The 13,352-nt window shown below is 35.1% G+C and overlaps 1 protein-coding gene across 3 annotated transcripts in view; it reads left to right on the top strand.

Moving 5' to 3' along the window:
• Positions 1-13,352, top strand: part of LTN1 (listerin E3 ubiquitin protein ligase 1) — a 64,441-nt gene that overhangs the window by 29,419 nt on the left and 21,670 nt on the right. For all 3 annotated transcript variants that reach the window (XM_035017542.1, XM_035017543.1, XM_035017544.1), the window contains one exon: positions 2,977-3,119. In XM_035017542.1, coding sequence (XP_034873433.1) covers positions 2,977-3,119 — 143 coding nt within the window. The remainder of the gene's footprint in view (positions 1-2,976; positions 3,120-13,352) is intronic.

Raw genomic sequence — 13,352 nt, 5'->3', positions numbered from 1 at the left:
TACCATTTTGCATAACTTTAATACAATTTCACAACCAGGAAAATGGCATCGATACCATCCATTGACTAAGTTTACGTGTACTCATTTGTTTGTGTGTGTGTTCTATGTAATTCACATGTCTGACCACTACCACAGACCAAGAGACAGAACAGCTTTATTGTAAGGATCCCTTGTGTTACCCTTTTTTAACCAGGGCCACCTCTCTTCCTCCCATTTTCATCTCCAGCAACAAGCAATCTGTTCTCTTTATCATTTAGGAAAGTTATATAAATGAAATCATATAGCATATGATCTTTAGACATTGGCTTTTTTATTTAGCATAATTTTTTTTCTGATTATAAAAGTAATAGGGAATTAACTAGAGAAGTATTAGAACTAATTACTAATGATGGATTTACACTTGACAGAAAATCAAAAACTTTTTTATTCAGTAGTAATAATTAAAAATGGCATAGGACGCCTGGGTGGCTCAGTCGTTAGACATCTGCCTTCAACTCAGGTCATGATCCCAGAGTCCTGGGATAGAGCCCCTCATCAGGCTCCCTGCTCGGCGGGAAGCCTGCTTCTCCCTCTCCCACTCCCCCTGCTTGTGTTTCTGCTCTCGCTCTCTGTCTCTCTGTCAAATAAGTAAATAATAGAAGACTGCTTCTCCCTCTCCCACTCCCCTGGCTTGTGTTTCTGCTCTCGCTATCTTTCTCTGTCTCTCTGCCAAATAAACAAACAAACAATATTAAAAATGGCATAGGAAAAAAGATTCTATTCAAAATGACAACAAAACTATACCTATAATTTAACAACAAAAAAAAACCACAGTATAAAACTTTAGTAAAGATTACAAAAGAAGGTGGGAAGATAAATTGTAAAAATGGTTGTGTCAATCTAATTGCAGTGTAATCTCAATCAAAATTCCAGCAATGTTTTTTGAAAAACTTGACAAACTGCCTTTCAAGGAAGAATGCTCAAGAGTTGGTAGGGGGGCAGAAAAAGAATCAGTAGGAAATCTCTGAAAGAGAAAAGTGGAAAGGACTTGCCTTGTCAATATAATAATTAAGCAGTATTAAATTGGTGAATAGACAAATCAGTGGATCAAGATATAGAATCCAAAAACTAATCCATGCAGATATGAGGATTTAGTTTTTGAAACTGTCAAATTAGAGGCATGAGTCAATAATACATGATGTTAGGAAAACCGGATATGTTTGAAAAAAATAGCAAGGTGCCCCTCTCTTACGTTATACACCAGAATGAAGTCCAGATGAAAGCTAAATGTAAATGTAAAATGTAAAACAGATCTGTATAAAAGTATCAAGGGAAAATAAGAGTCTCTATATAATCTTGTTATGAGGAAGATCTTAAGCAAAGCACAAAAACTCAGAATCTGTAAAAGAAATGATAGATATTTCATTTTGTGAAAATGAAAACTTCTAGCAACGTAAGGGCCCATCAATAAATGAATGGATAATCAAAAAATGTGGTATACACATACAATGGAATATTATTCAGCTTTTAAAAGGAAGGAAATTCTGACACATGTTATAACATGGATAAGCCTTGAGGACATTATGCTAAGTGGAATAAACCAGGCATAAATGACAAATATTATATGATTCCGCTTATATGAGATACTTAGAGTAGTCAAATTCATAGAGACAGAAGGTGGAATGGTGGTTGTGAAGACCTGAGGAGAGAGGAAATGGGGAGTTCTTGTTTAATGGGTAGAGTTCCAGTTTTGTGAAATGAAAAGACTTCCAGAGATTGGTTTACACAGCAGTGTGAATGTACTTAACACTACTGAACTGTACACTTAAAATAGTTAATTTGCTAAATTAATGTGTATTTTACCCATAATTAAAAATTTTTAGAAAAAGAAAACTTCTGTATGACAAAAATGCAGTAAATAATGGTTAAAAGACAAGTGACGAAATGGGAGAAAACTTTTACAAATTAAAAACTTAATATCCATAATAGCTTCTATTAATCAGTAAAACCATCCAAATTAAAAAATGTGTCAAGGACTTTAACAAGTAATTCATAGACGAAATGTTCAGTAGTCATTTCATTTATAAAATGAAAAATGAAAGAATTTGTCATAGTAATAATGATAGAAATACAAATTAAAAGAAGCACATTTTATCTGCCATCTTTCTAGAAACTAAGAAGATTCATTAAGTGTGCAGTCACACTTGTCCATTTTTGGTGAAAGTGTAAATTGTGCTTTTTAGGAAAGCAATTTGAAATTATCAAAATGTAATACATTCATATCCTTTGCTCTTGTAATTCTACTTCTAGGAATCTAGCTTAAATAGTATTATATTTGCACATATGCAGAATAATACCTTGCTCCCAGACATTTATTGCAACTTTATTTGTAAGAGCAAAATTTGGGGAAAAACGTCAATGCCCACTAATAGGGGAATAGTTAAATTATGATAGTATGGAATATTTTTCTTTTTTTCTTAATTTAGTTATGGAGTTTTAAAATAGAAAGTAATTTATATCCATATGTTCTGACGTAGAAAGGTCTAAAATGTAAGTGGAAAGTAATACAGTAGTATATTTAAAGTGATCTCATTATGAAAATACATAAACACATAAACTAATAATAAAAACATAAATACATAAACATAAAATTCAAGTATATATATGACATCTGTGAATATCAATTCGTAGAAAGGACACAACTAGTACTGTTTAAATGAATCAGTTGACTCTTAAAGAGAACATAATCATCATATATTGTTGTATAATTTTTAAAAATTATACATGGTGGTGACGTTATATATGCTTATGTTAAAAACTAGAAGCCTTTCATCATCCAGAACCAGCAACTCTCAATCTCTTCATTGTTTCCTTTTTTTTCTATAGGTATTTTATATAGTGGCATTATTAGTCTTTTTGAATATTCTGAAGGAATTTTCTGAAACCACTGCATGTTTAGGATAAATATAATTCATACTTTTCCTTTTCTTTAAACAGTTTTTTCCCACTAACGGAAGGTAATATGCATACCATTCAAAGTCTGTGTCCGTTTTTGTCAAAAGAAGACAAGAAAGAATTCATTGCTCAATGTATACCTCCCCTTTTGGCCTGGACTAAGGAAGATCTTTGCAGTACTAATGGTTAGTGCTTGATAATAAGTATTTCTTTACTTTAATTATTGCTTGAGATAAAAGAAGTGGTTCTTAATATCTAAATCCAAATCTAGCAGAGATAAATTGAATTGCAGCTGATTTATTCCTAGTTTATACTTTTGCTACATAACAAGTTGGCAGTCAATAGGATGAGTGTCGTTGGAGAGTGACTGTTACCATTTTGTAGTACAGAAATGCTACAGCCTTAAGGGAAGATTAAAACCTCAACTGTCCTTTCATTATTTATTTCCATCCATAGCATTTTTAGCTATGCTTAATTTCTCCCTAGTCAACCAATGACTGAACATCTAGAGGTAACCGAGAATAATTTTTGTTGTATTTTAAACCTTTTTGGACACTCTGTACTCTTATTAGTTCATTTGTTTATTAATAAACACTTTCTGAACATGGCTCTTTGGCAGTTCCTTTGGTAGAGAGGACAGGCATAGAGTTATATCGTGATAACCGATGTATCAGAAACATGTCCTGTGTGTCAGAGCAGCAGAAAAGGAGTTTCCCTACTCTGCTTTGAGGCATCAATGGTGATTTCACAAGAAAAATTTAACTGGGTGATGAAGGATATTTTTCCATATGGCTATAGTTGGGGATGGGCATATGGATATAGTTGGGGACAGACAACATGAAAGAGTGTGGAGAGTTCAGTTTGGCTGGCATTTAAAGTAGAAGGTTGGGGACAAAGGGTGTAAGATGCACAGGTAGCTGGATTTTGAGAAAGGGTAGGGGAAAGGCCTTATGTAGGTTAAGGAATTTGGACTTTAAGAGGTAGGCAGTAAGGAGCTATTGGCTCAAATTAGGTAGGAGAGTTGTAAGACTGTCTCATTAGAAAGATATTTTGAGGGGCGCCTGGGTGGCTCAGTCAGTTGGGCGGCTGCCTTCGGCTCAGGTCATGATCCCAGGGTCCTGGGATCGAGTCTCGCATCGGGCTCCCTGCTCTGAGGGGAGCCTGCTTCTCCCTCTCCATCTGCCTGCTTCTTTGCCTACTTGTGCTCTCTCTCTATCTCTCTGTCAAATAAATAAATAAAATCTTTAAAAAAAAAAAAGGAAAGATATTTTGATAACTGAAGGGTGGATATGAGGGAAGAGGGATTGGGGGTAGAAGACAGATAGGAAGCTATTGGAATGTCTTTATTTTTAAAAATTTTTACTTTATTTATTTTTTGGGGGGGGGAGGGGCAGAGAATCTTAAGCAGGCTCCATGATGGCAGTACTCAGTCTCCCAACCCTGAGATCATGACCTGAGCTGAAATCAAAGAGTTGGACGCTTAATTGACTGAGCCACCCAAATGCCCCTGGAATAATCTTAATGAGAGATAAACAGAGCTTAAATCAAGGCATAGATGGAAGAGAGAAGTAGGAAATGAAAGAGATTACGGAAATAGAGTTGGTGTGGCTCTGTGATTCTATTTCTGAATTGCGTAGAAGAAAATACCAATAGGCTTTATAGAGAACCTTTAAAGGAGACTTGAAGGTTAGGAGGAAGTAGGCAAGGGGTATACAGGGAGCCAATGTTAAATTAAGGTGGCTATGGGTTATTACTCAAATGGAGATTGTCTATCGACTGGATGGAAATACTACTTTCCAAGCCCATGTTATGTAGGTAGTAGTATAATCTGTAAATGAGCATAAGCTTGTCCAGGCAGAGTGAAGAGTGAGAAGAATATCAAGGGAACGCCAGTACATAGATACAAGGGGTATGTGGGTGGGGGAGAGTTGAGAATAAGGACTAAAGATAAAAGCAGAGGAGTTTTAGGTAGTATTCATCCCCTGTGTTAAATATCACAGAAGGTCAAATAAATTTCAGGACTGAAAAGTGTCCATTAACTAGCATTATTGGAATGAAGAGTGGTGAGAAAATGGAGGCAGATAGTTTGTTCTAAGTGTTCGGTGAAAAGGGATGTAGAAAAGTGAGAGCCAGAGATGAATTTAAGGTCAGAGGGAAAATTGGTGTTGCAGGGGAGAAGGAGGAGGAGTAGAAGATAGAGAAACTGGTGATAGCTCCCACTGAGGAGATGAGAGGGATGGAATCTACTTAGAAGATACTAACCTCGTGTAGGTTACTCCTCATCTGAGAGGAGTTCGGAGAGATGTAGGATGGATGCAGATGTGAATAAAGAGGGTAGGGAACTTGATGTGTTCCTTACTAATAAGCTTTGCATCTCTTTGAGCTAGATCATTTAGTGAGTAGAAACTGGATTGCAAATTTTAAGAAGGATAGTGAAAGTTTGAAGTAGTGGAAGAAGAATACGCCTATCAACAAACATTTGTCAAGAAGAATTACCCTATGGCACCCAAAGCCAGCCGATGTCAAAAATAAATTATTGTGGCATTAAGCTTTATAGTTTTGTTCACTGACAGAGTTAGACTATAGGATCAGGCAGGGATTTGCAGTTTTGGAATGGGGATGCAGTTGAACTGGCTGTGCATAGAGGAGAGGAGGACCTAATGGGAGTGCAGGTGGTTTCTCCAGGACGCATTATAACTGAAGGATGACCAAGGGAAAGAAGGGGCAGGAGACAAGGCTGCGGTGTCACACAGCTGTGTGCAGTCATACAGACCACGGGTTCCTAGCTGTGTGGAGGCTCTACAGGAGGAGGAATGTTTTTGAGATTTGACAAGTAATTTTGCTCTTTCAACCAAAGTAATGAAATAGAATTAGCTAACAAATAGTTTTTAGTATATAGTTGTTAGAAAATCTATTGTTTCTGATTACACTTGAGCTCAGCCTATTCTATTTTGCCAGGAAGATTAAAAAAAAATTATTCCTCTGCCTTTAAAGGACGTTAAATACATTATACATTTTTTTTCTTTATTCCTCAGTTTCCTTTTACCTAAGGATAAAAACCCAAGTCCTTAGTTTGGCCTGTTGGACATTTTACAATCTTACTGCAACTGATCTCTCCAGTTTTACTTTTTGCTTCCATCCTGGACCAGGCAATGCTAAATCTTCATGATTTTTGAACATTATATACTTTTTTTTCAGTTTTATTGAAAAATTATTGACATACATCACTGTATAAGTTTCAGGTGTACAACACGATGGTTTGATTTATATATATATTGTGAGGTGATTACCACGATAGGTGCAGCTCACATCCATATTCTCATGTAGATGCAATAAAAAGAAAAGCAAAAGGAAAAAAATTCCTCCTGATGAGAACTCAGGATTAACTTTTACCAGCTTTCCTATTTTTATATAGTAGTGTTAGCGTAGTCATCATGTTGTACATTACATCCTTAGTACTTATTTATCTTATAACTGGAAGCTTGTGACTGTAATCCTTCCTCCAAGCCCCGCCCTCCCCCATCCTCCCTTCTGGTAACCACAGTCTAATCTCTTTTTCTGTGAGTTTGGGTTTGATTTGGTATTGGTTTGGTTTGGTTCCACGTATGAGTGAGATTATACAGTATTTGTCTTTGACTTATTTCACTTTAGCATAATGTCTTCAAGGTCCATCCATGTTGTCACAAATGGTAGGATATCCTTTCTTTTATGGCTGTGAATAGTACTCCATTCTATGTATATACCACAACTTCTTTTCCATTTCATTCATTGATAGACACTTGGGTTGTTTCCATGTCTTGGCTATTATAAATAATATTGCTATGAACATGGGGGTGCAGATATCTTTTGGAGTTAATGTTTTTGTTTCCTTTGGCTATACATTGACCTTTGAACAACATGGGTTTGAATTGTGTGGGTCCCCTTATATGCAGATTTTTTTCAATAAATACAGTACTATAAATGTATTTTCCTTATGATTTTCTTTAAATTTTTTTTTTTTTTTTAAGATTTTATTTATTTATCAGAGAGAGAGAGACAGAGGCAGGCAGAGGGAGAAGCAGTCCCCCTGCTGAGCAAGGAGCCCAATGCGGGACTCAATCCCAGGACCCTGGGATCATGACCTGAGCCGAAGGCAGACGCTTAACCGACTGAGCCACCCAGGCGTCCCCCTTATGATTTTCTTGACATTTTCTTTTTTCTAGCTTACTTTATTATAAGTGTAATTGGTAAGGCTTCCAGTCAACAGTAGGCTGTTAGAGTGAAGTTTGTGGGGAGTCAGAAGTTATATGCAGATTTTCAAGTGCATGGGTTGGGGGGTTGGTGCCCCTAAACTCCACATTATTTGAGGTTTGTATTCTCAGAAATGGAATTACTGGATCATACAGTAGTTCTATTTTTAATTTTTTGAGGACATCCATACTGTTTCCCGTAGTGGCTGTGCCATTTTACAGTCCCACCGACAGGGCACGAGGGTTCCATTTTCTTCACAGCCATGCCAGAATTTGTTATATCTTATCTTTTTTGATGGCCCTTCTGATAAGTGTGAGATAATACCTCATTATAGTTTTAATTTTCATTTCCCTAATGACTAGTGATGTTGAGCATCATTTTATATATCTGTTGGCCTTAGGAATATTTTCTTTGGAAAAATGTGTATTCAGGCCCTTTGCCCTTTTTTAAATTGGGCTATTTGGTTTTTTGCTATTAAGTTGTATGAGTTCTTTATATATTTTGGATATTAATCCCTTATTGGATATATGGTTTGCAAATATTTTTCCTATTCTGTAGGTTGTCTTTTCACTTTGTTGATGATTTATTTTGCTGTGCAGAAACTTTTTAGTCTGATGTAGTCCCACTTGTTTATTTTTTATTTTACTTGTACTGTAGGAGTCATATCCAAAAATTAATTACCAGGGTGCATGTCAAGAGCTTCATTCCTGTGTTTTCCTCTAGGAATTTCATAGTTTTATATATTTAAATCTTTAATTGCTTTTGAGTTAATTTTTGCAAGTGATGTAAGATATGGGGCCAGTTTTATTATTTTACATGTGAATAGCCAATTATCCCAGCATCATTTATTGAAGAGACTGTCTTTCTCTATTTAGTATTCTTGAATACCTTGTCAAATATTAGTTGATCATATTTTGGGCTCTCAATTCTGTTTCATTGGTCTGTTTGTTTTTATGACCTATTATACTGTCTTGATGACTATAATAGCTTTATTGTATAGCATGACATCAGAAGTGTGATGCCTCCTGCTTTGTTCTTCTTTCGCAGGATTTCTTTGGCTATTCAGGGTCTTTTGTGGTTCTATATACGTTTTAAGAGTGTTTTTTCTACTTCTGTAAAAAATGCCAGTGGAATCTTGAATAGGGATTGCATTGAATCTATGGATGGCTTTTGGTAGTATTGATATTTTAACAATATTAATTCTTCCAGTCCACAAACATGGAATACCTTTCTATTTATTTGTGTCTTTGATGTCTTTCATTAATGTCTTGTAGTTTTCAATGTGGAGATCTTTCATTTTCTTAAATTCCTAAGTATTTTGTTTTTGATGCTATTGTAAAATGGGATGGATTTTTTTTTCCAGAAAATTTGTTGCTATTGTATAGAAATGTTACTGATTTTTTTATGTTTTGTATGTTAATTTTGTATCTTGCAACTTGACTGAATTCACTGATCTAATACTTTTTTTGTTTGAGTCTTTAGGATTTTCTATATATTATATCATGTCATTTTCTTAAGTTTATTCCTAAGTGTTTTATTTTTGATGCTATTGTAAATGGGATAGGGAATTTTTTTTTTTCCAGAAAATGTGGTGCTGTTGTATGAAAATGTTACTGATTTTTGTATGTTAATTTTGTATCCTGCAACTTGACTGAATTCACTGATCTAATACTTTTTTTGTTTGAGTCTTTAGGATTTTCTATATATTATATCATGTCATTGTAAAGAGACAATTTTACTTCCTCCTTTCCAGTTCTAGTACCTTTTATTTCTCTTTCTTGCTCGGTTGTTTTAGCTAGGACTTCTAGTACTATGTTGAACAGGAGTGATGAGAGCAGGCATTGTTGTCTTGTTCCTAATCTTAGAGGAGAAGCTTTCAGCCTTTCAGCATTGAGTATGATGTTAGCTGTGGGCTTGTCATTTATGGCCTTTATTATAGTGCAGTATGTTATTTCTACACCTAATCTGTTAAAAGTTTTCATTATGAATGGACGTTGAATTTTGTCAAATGCTTTTCTCTGTGTGTACTGAGATGATCATATGATTCTCTTCTTTCATTTTATTAATGTGAGGTATCACACTGATTTGCATTTATTGAGCCATCTTTGCATTCCAGGGATAAATCCCACCACTCATCGTGAATGATCCTTTTAATGTACTGCTGTATTCAGTTTGCTAGTATTTTATCGAGAATTTTTCATCTATATTCTTCAGGGCATTTGCCTATAGTTTTCTTTTCTAGTAGTGTCTTTTTGTCTTTTTCTGGTTTTGGTACCAGGATAACGCTGGCCTGGTAAAAACAGTTTGGGAGTGTTCCCTCCTCTTCAGTTTTTTGGAAGAGTTTAAGAAAGATTAGTGTTGATTCCTTTTTAAATATTTGGTGAAATTCACCAGTCAAGCCATCTGGCCCTGGGCTTTTCTTCATTAGGAGATTTTTCATTAGTGATTCAGTTTCCTTGTTAGTAATTGGTCTATTCAGATTTTGTTTCTTCCTGATTCAGTATTGGTAAGTTGTATGTTTCTAAGAGTTTTTCTGCTTCTTCTAGGTTGTCCAGTTTGTTGGCATATAGTTTTTCAACAGTAGCCTCTTATGATCCTTTGAATTACTGTGATACCAGTTGTAATGTCTCCCTTTTCATTTTCAATTTTGTTGGTATGAGTCCTTTCTCTTTTTTTATTCCCTTGGTTAGCCTAGCTAAGGGTTTGTTGGTTTTGTTTCTTCAAAAACCAGCTCTTAGTTTGTTTAATCTTACTATTTTTCTGTTCACTGTTTCATTTATTTCTGCTCTAATCTTTATTTTTTTCTTTCTTCTGCTGACTTTGGGTTCATTTTGTTCTTTTGCTAGTTCCTTAAGGCAAAGAGGTAGGTAGTTTATTTGGAGATCTTTTTTGCTTCTTAATGTAGGCATTTATTGCTATGAACTTCCCTGTTAGAACTGCATTTGCTGCATCCCACAAGTTCTGGTATGTTGTGTCCATTTTTGTTTATCTCAAAAAAGTTTTAGTTCCCCTTTAATTTCTTTGATCCATTGGTTGTTTAGGAGAGTGTTAATATCCATATGAATTTTTAAGTTTTCCTCTTGTTATTGATTTCCAGTTTCATGCCATTGTGGTCAGAGAAAGTATTTGATATGATTTCAGTTTTTTTGAATTTGCTAATATTGTTTTGTGGTCCAGTCTATGGTTTATCTTAGAAAGTGGTCCTTATGCGCTTGAGAAGAATGTGTATTGTGCTGTTGTTGGTTAGAATGGAAGCATAAATGTTCTAAATATTATCAACATAGAAATATAAGCTGTAATTTTGTTACAAGTAAATACATATATATTAGTTAGGATATAGGAGTATGTTTTCTTCTGTTTATATCTGTTAGGTCCATTTGATCTATAGTATGTTTAAGTCCACTGGTTACTTACTGATTCTTTGAATAATCTATCTTCATTGTTAAAAGTGCAGTTAAAAGTCTCCAACTATTACTGTATTACTATTTCTCCTTTTAACTCTGTTAGTTTTTGCTTTATATATATATACTTAAATATATATTTGCTCCAATGTTGGATGTATAAATATTTACACTTGTAATATCTTTTTGATATATTGAACTTTTATCATTATATTATAACCATCTTTGTCTCTTTTTACCATTTTTAAAGTCTGTTTTGTCTACGTAAAGACACATCTCATTTTATTGCATTTTGCTTTGTTGCATTTTGCAGATACTATGTTTTTTTCTTTTTAATAAATTGAAAATTTATGGCAATTCTGTATCAAGCAAGTTTGTCAGCGCCATTTTTCCAACAGCACTTGTTTACTTCATGTTTTTATATTTTGGTAATTCTTGCAAACTTTTTCAGTATTGTATTTTTTTCTGGTGATATGTGAGCAGTGATCTTTGATATTACTGTTGTAATTGTTTAGGGGTGCCATAGGCTATGCCCATGTAAGTTAGCTAACTTAATTGATAAGTTGTGGTGTGTTCTGACTGTTCTACCAACTGGCCATCCCCCTGTCTGTCTCCCTTTCCTTGGGCTTGCCTAGTGCAGGCCAATTAATAATCCTACAATGACCTCTGTGTTTTCAAGTGAAAGGAAGAGTCACATGTCTCACATTTTAAATCAAAGGCTAGAAATGATTAAGCTTAGTGAGAAAGTCATGTTGAAAATGAAGATAGTTCTGAAAGCTAAGCCTGTCACACCAGACAGCTAAGTTGTGAATGCAAAGGAAAAGTTCTTGAGGAAATGAAAAGTGTTCTCCATTGAACACATAAATGATAAGAAAGAAAAACAGCCAAGCTACTGATGTGGAGAAGTTTTAGTGGTTTGGATAGAAGATCAAACTAGCTATAACATTCCCTTTAGGTCCTAACTTTTTTCAGTTCTAAGAAGGCTAAACGAGGTAAAGAAGCTTCAGAAGAAAAGTTTGAAGCTAGGAGAGGTTGACTCATGAGGTTTAAGGAAAGAAGCCATCTCTATAACATAACAGTGCAAGGTGTAGCAGTCAGTGCTGCACAGAAGCTATAGCAAGTTATCCAGAAGATCTGGCTAAGGTAATTAATGAAAGTGACTACACTAATGGCAAGTTTTCAGTGTAGATGAAACAGCCTTCTGCTGAAAGATGCCATTTAAGATTTTCGTAGCTAGAGGAAGAAGTCAATGGCTGGCTTCAAAGAACAAGCTGATTCTCTTGTTAGGGGCTAATGCAGCCGGTGACTTTAAATTGGAGTCACTGCTCATTTACCATTGTTGTTGCAGTTTACATTTTTTTAACATTATATAACCAATAGCAGATTTTTGTAGTTATGGTTATTTTTACTAATTTTTTTTTTAGGTTTTTAAATTTTATTTTAGAGTAAGCATACACGTGGGAGGAGGGGCAGGGGGAGAGAATACTAAGCAGACTCCCTGCTGAGCTCAGAGTTTGATGCGGGGCTCAGTCCCACTACCCATGAGACCATGACTCAAGCCGAAACCAAAAGTCAGACGCCCAACCGACTGAGTCACCCAGGCACCCTGTATTTTTACTATATTAAGAAAATATATTTTTTATTTCTTTATTTTTAGAAAGAGAGAAAGTGAATGCACATATGCCCATGAGCGGCAGGGTAGGGGCAGAGAGAAAGGGAGAGAGAGAATCTTAAAGGAGGCACCATGCTCAGCACAGAGCCCAGTGTGGGGCTTGATCTCATGACCCTGAGGTCATGACCTGAGCCAAAATCAAGAGTCGGAGGCTTAACTGACTGAGCCTCCCAGGTGCCCCTAATTTTACTATATTTTTTAAAAACTTTAAACTAGAGTTGTAAATGAATTATGTACCACTACTATCATATTCCAGAATCCAACTATGCCTATATATTTACCATTACCAATGAGATTTACAATATCTTTTTATGTTTTTATGTAGCTAACTAGTATTCTTTTATTTCCACTCAAAGAACTCCCTTTAGCATTTTCTGTAAGGCAGGTCTGGTGGTAATGAACTCCCTTAGCTTTTGTTTTGCCCAGGAAAGTTTTTGTCCCATTCTCTCCTGGCCTGAAAAGTTTCTGTTGAGAAATTTGCTGATACTCTTATGGAGGTTCCCATGTATATAACTTACTGCTTGTACTGCTCTTAAAATTCTTTGTCTTTGACTTTTGACAATTTAATTATGACTCAGTGTAGCCTTATTCACATTCACTTTATTCACAAATAATTATCCTTATGTATCTGGATGTCCATTTCTCTCTACAGGTTCGGGAAGTTTTCAGCCATTATTGTTTTAAATATACTTTCTGTTAGTTTCTCTTTCTGGAATTACCATAATGTGAATTTTTTTTTATTGTGTTCCATAATTCCCATAGGCTTTCTTCTTTTTTCTTTTTGCTCCGGTGTCCTATCCTCAAGGTCTCTGATTCTTCTGCATCGTTGAGTCTACTTTTGAAATGGTTGAATTCAGTTCAGTTACTGTATTTTTCAACTCCAGAATTTGTTTGTTTTTTTTGATGGTCGCAGTTTTCTTAATCAAACTTTGCATTTTGTTCATGCATTGTTCCTAATTTTGTTTAGCTTCTTTTCTTTGAGTTTGCTAAACTTCTTTTAAGAGAATTATTCTGAATTCTTTGACAGTTTATAGGTTTTCATGTCTTTAGGATCTGTTATTAGAGCTTTACTAGTTTCCTTTGGGTGTCATATTTATCTGATTATTTGTGATCCT

This window comes from Mirounga leonina, unplaced genomic scaffold (genome assembly GCF_011800145.1).
Source record: "Mirounga leonina isolate KUSES-001 unplaced genomic scaffold, KU_Mleo_1.0 Mir_172, whole genome shotgun sequence".
NCBI classification, from domain to species: Eukaryota; Metazoa; Chordata; class Mammalia; order Carnivora; family Phocidae; genus Mirounga; species Mirounga leonina.
This window is presented reverse-complemented; position numbering and strand designations above follow the sequence as displayed.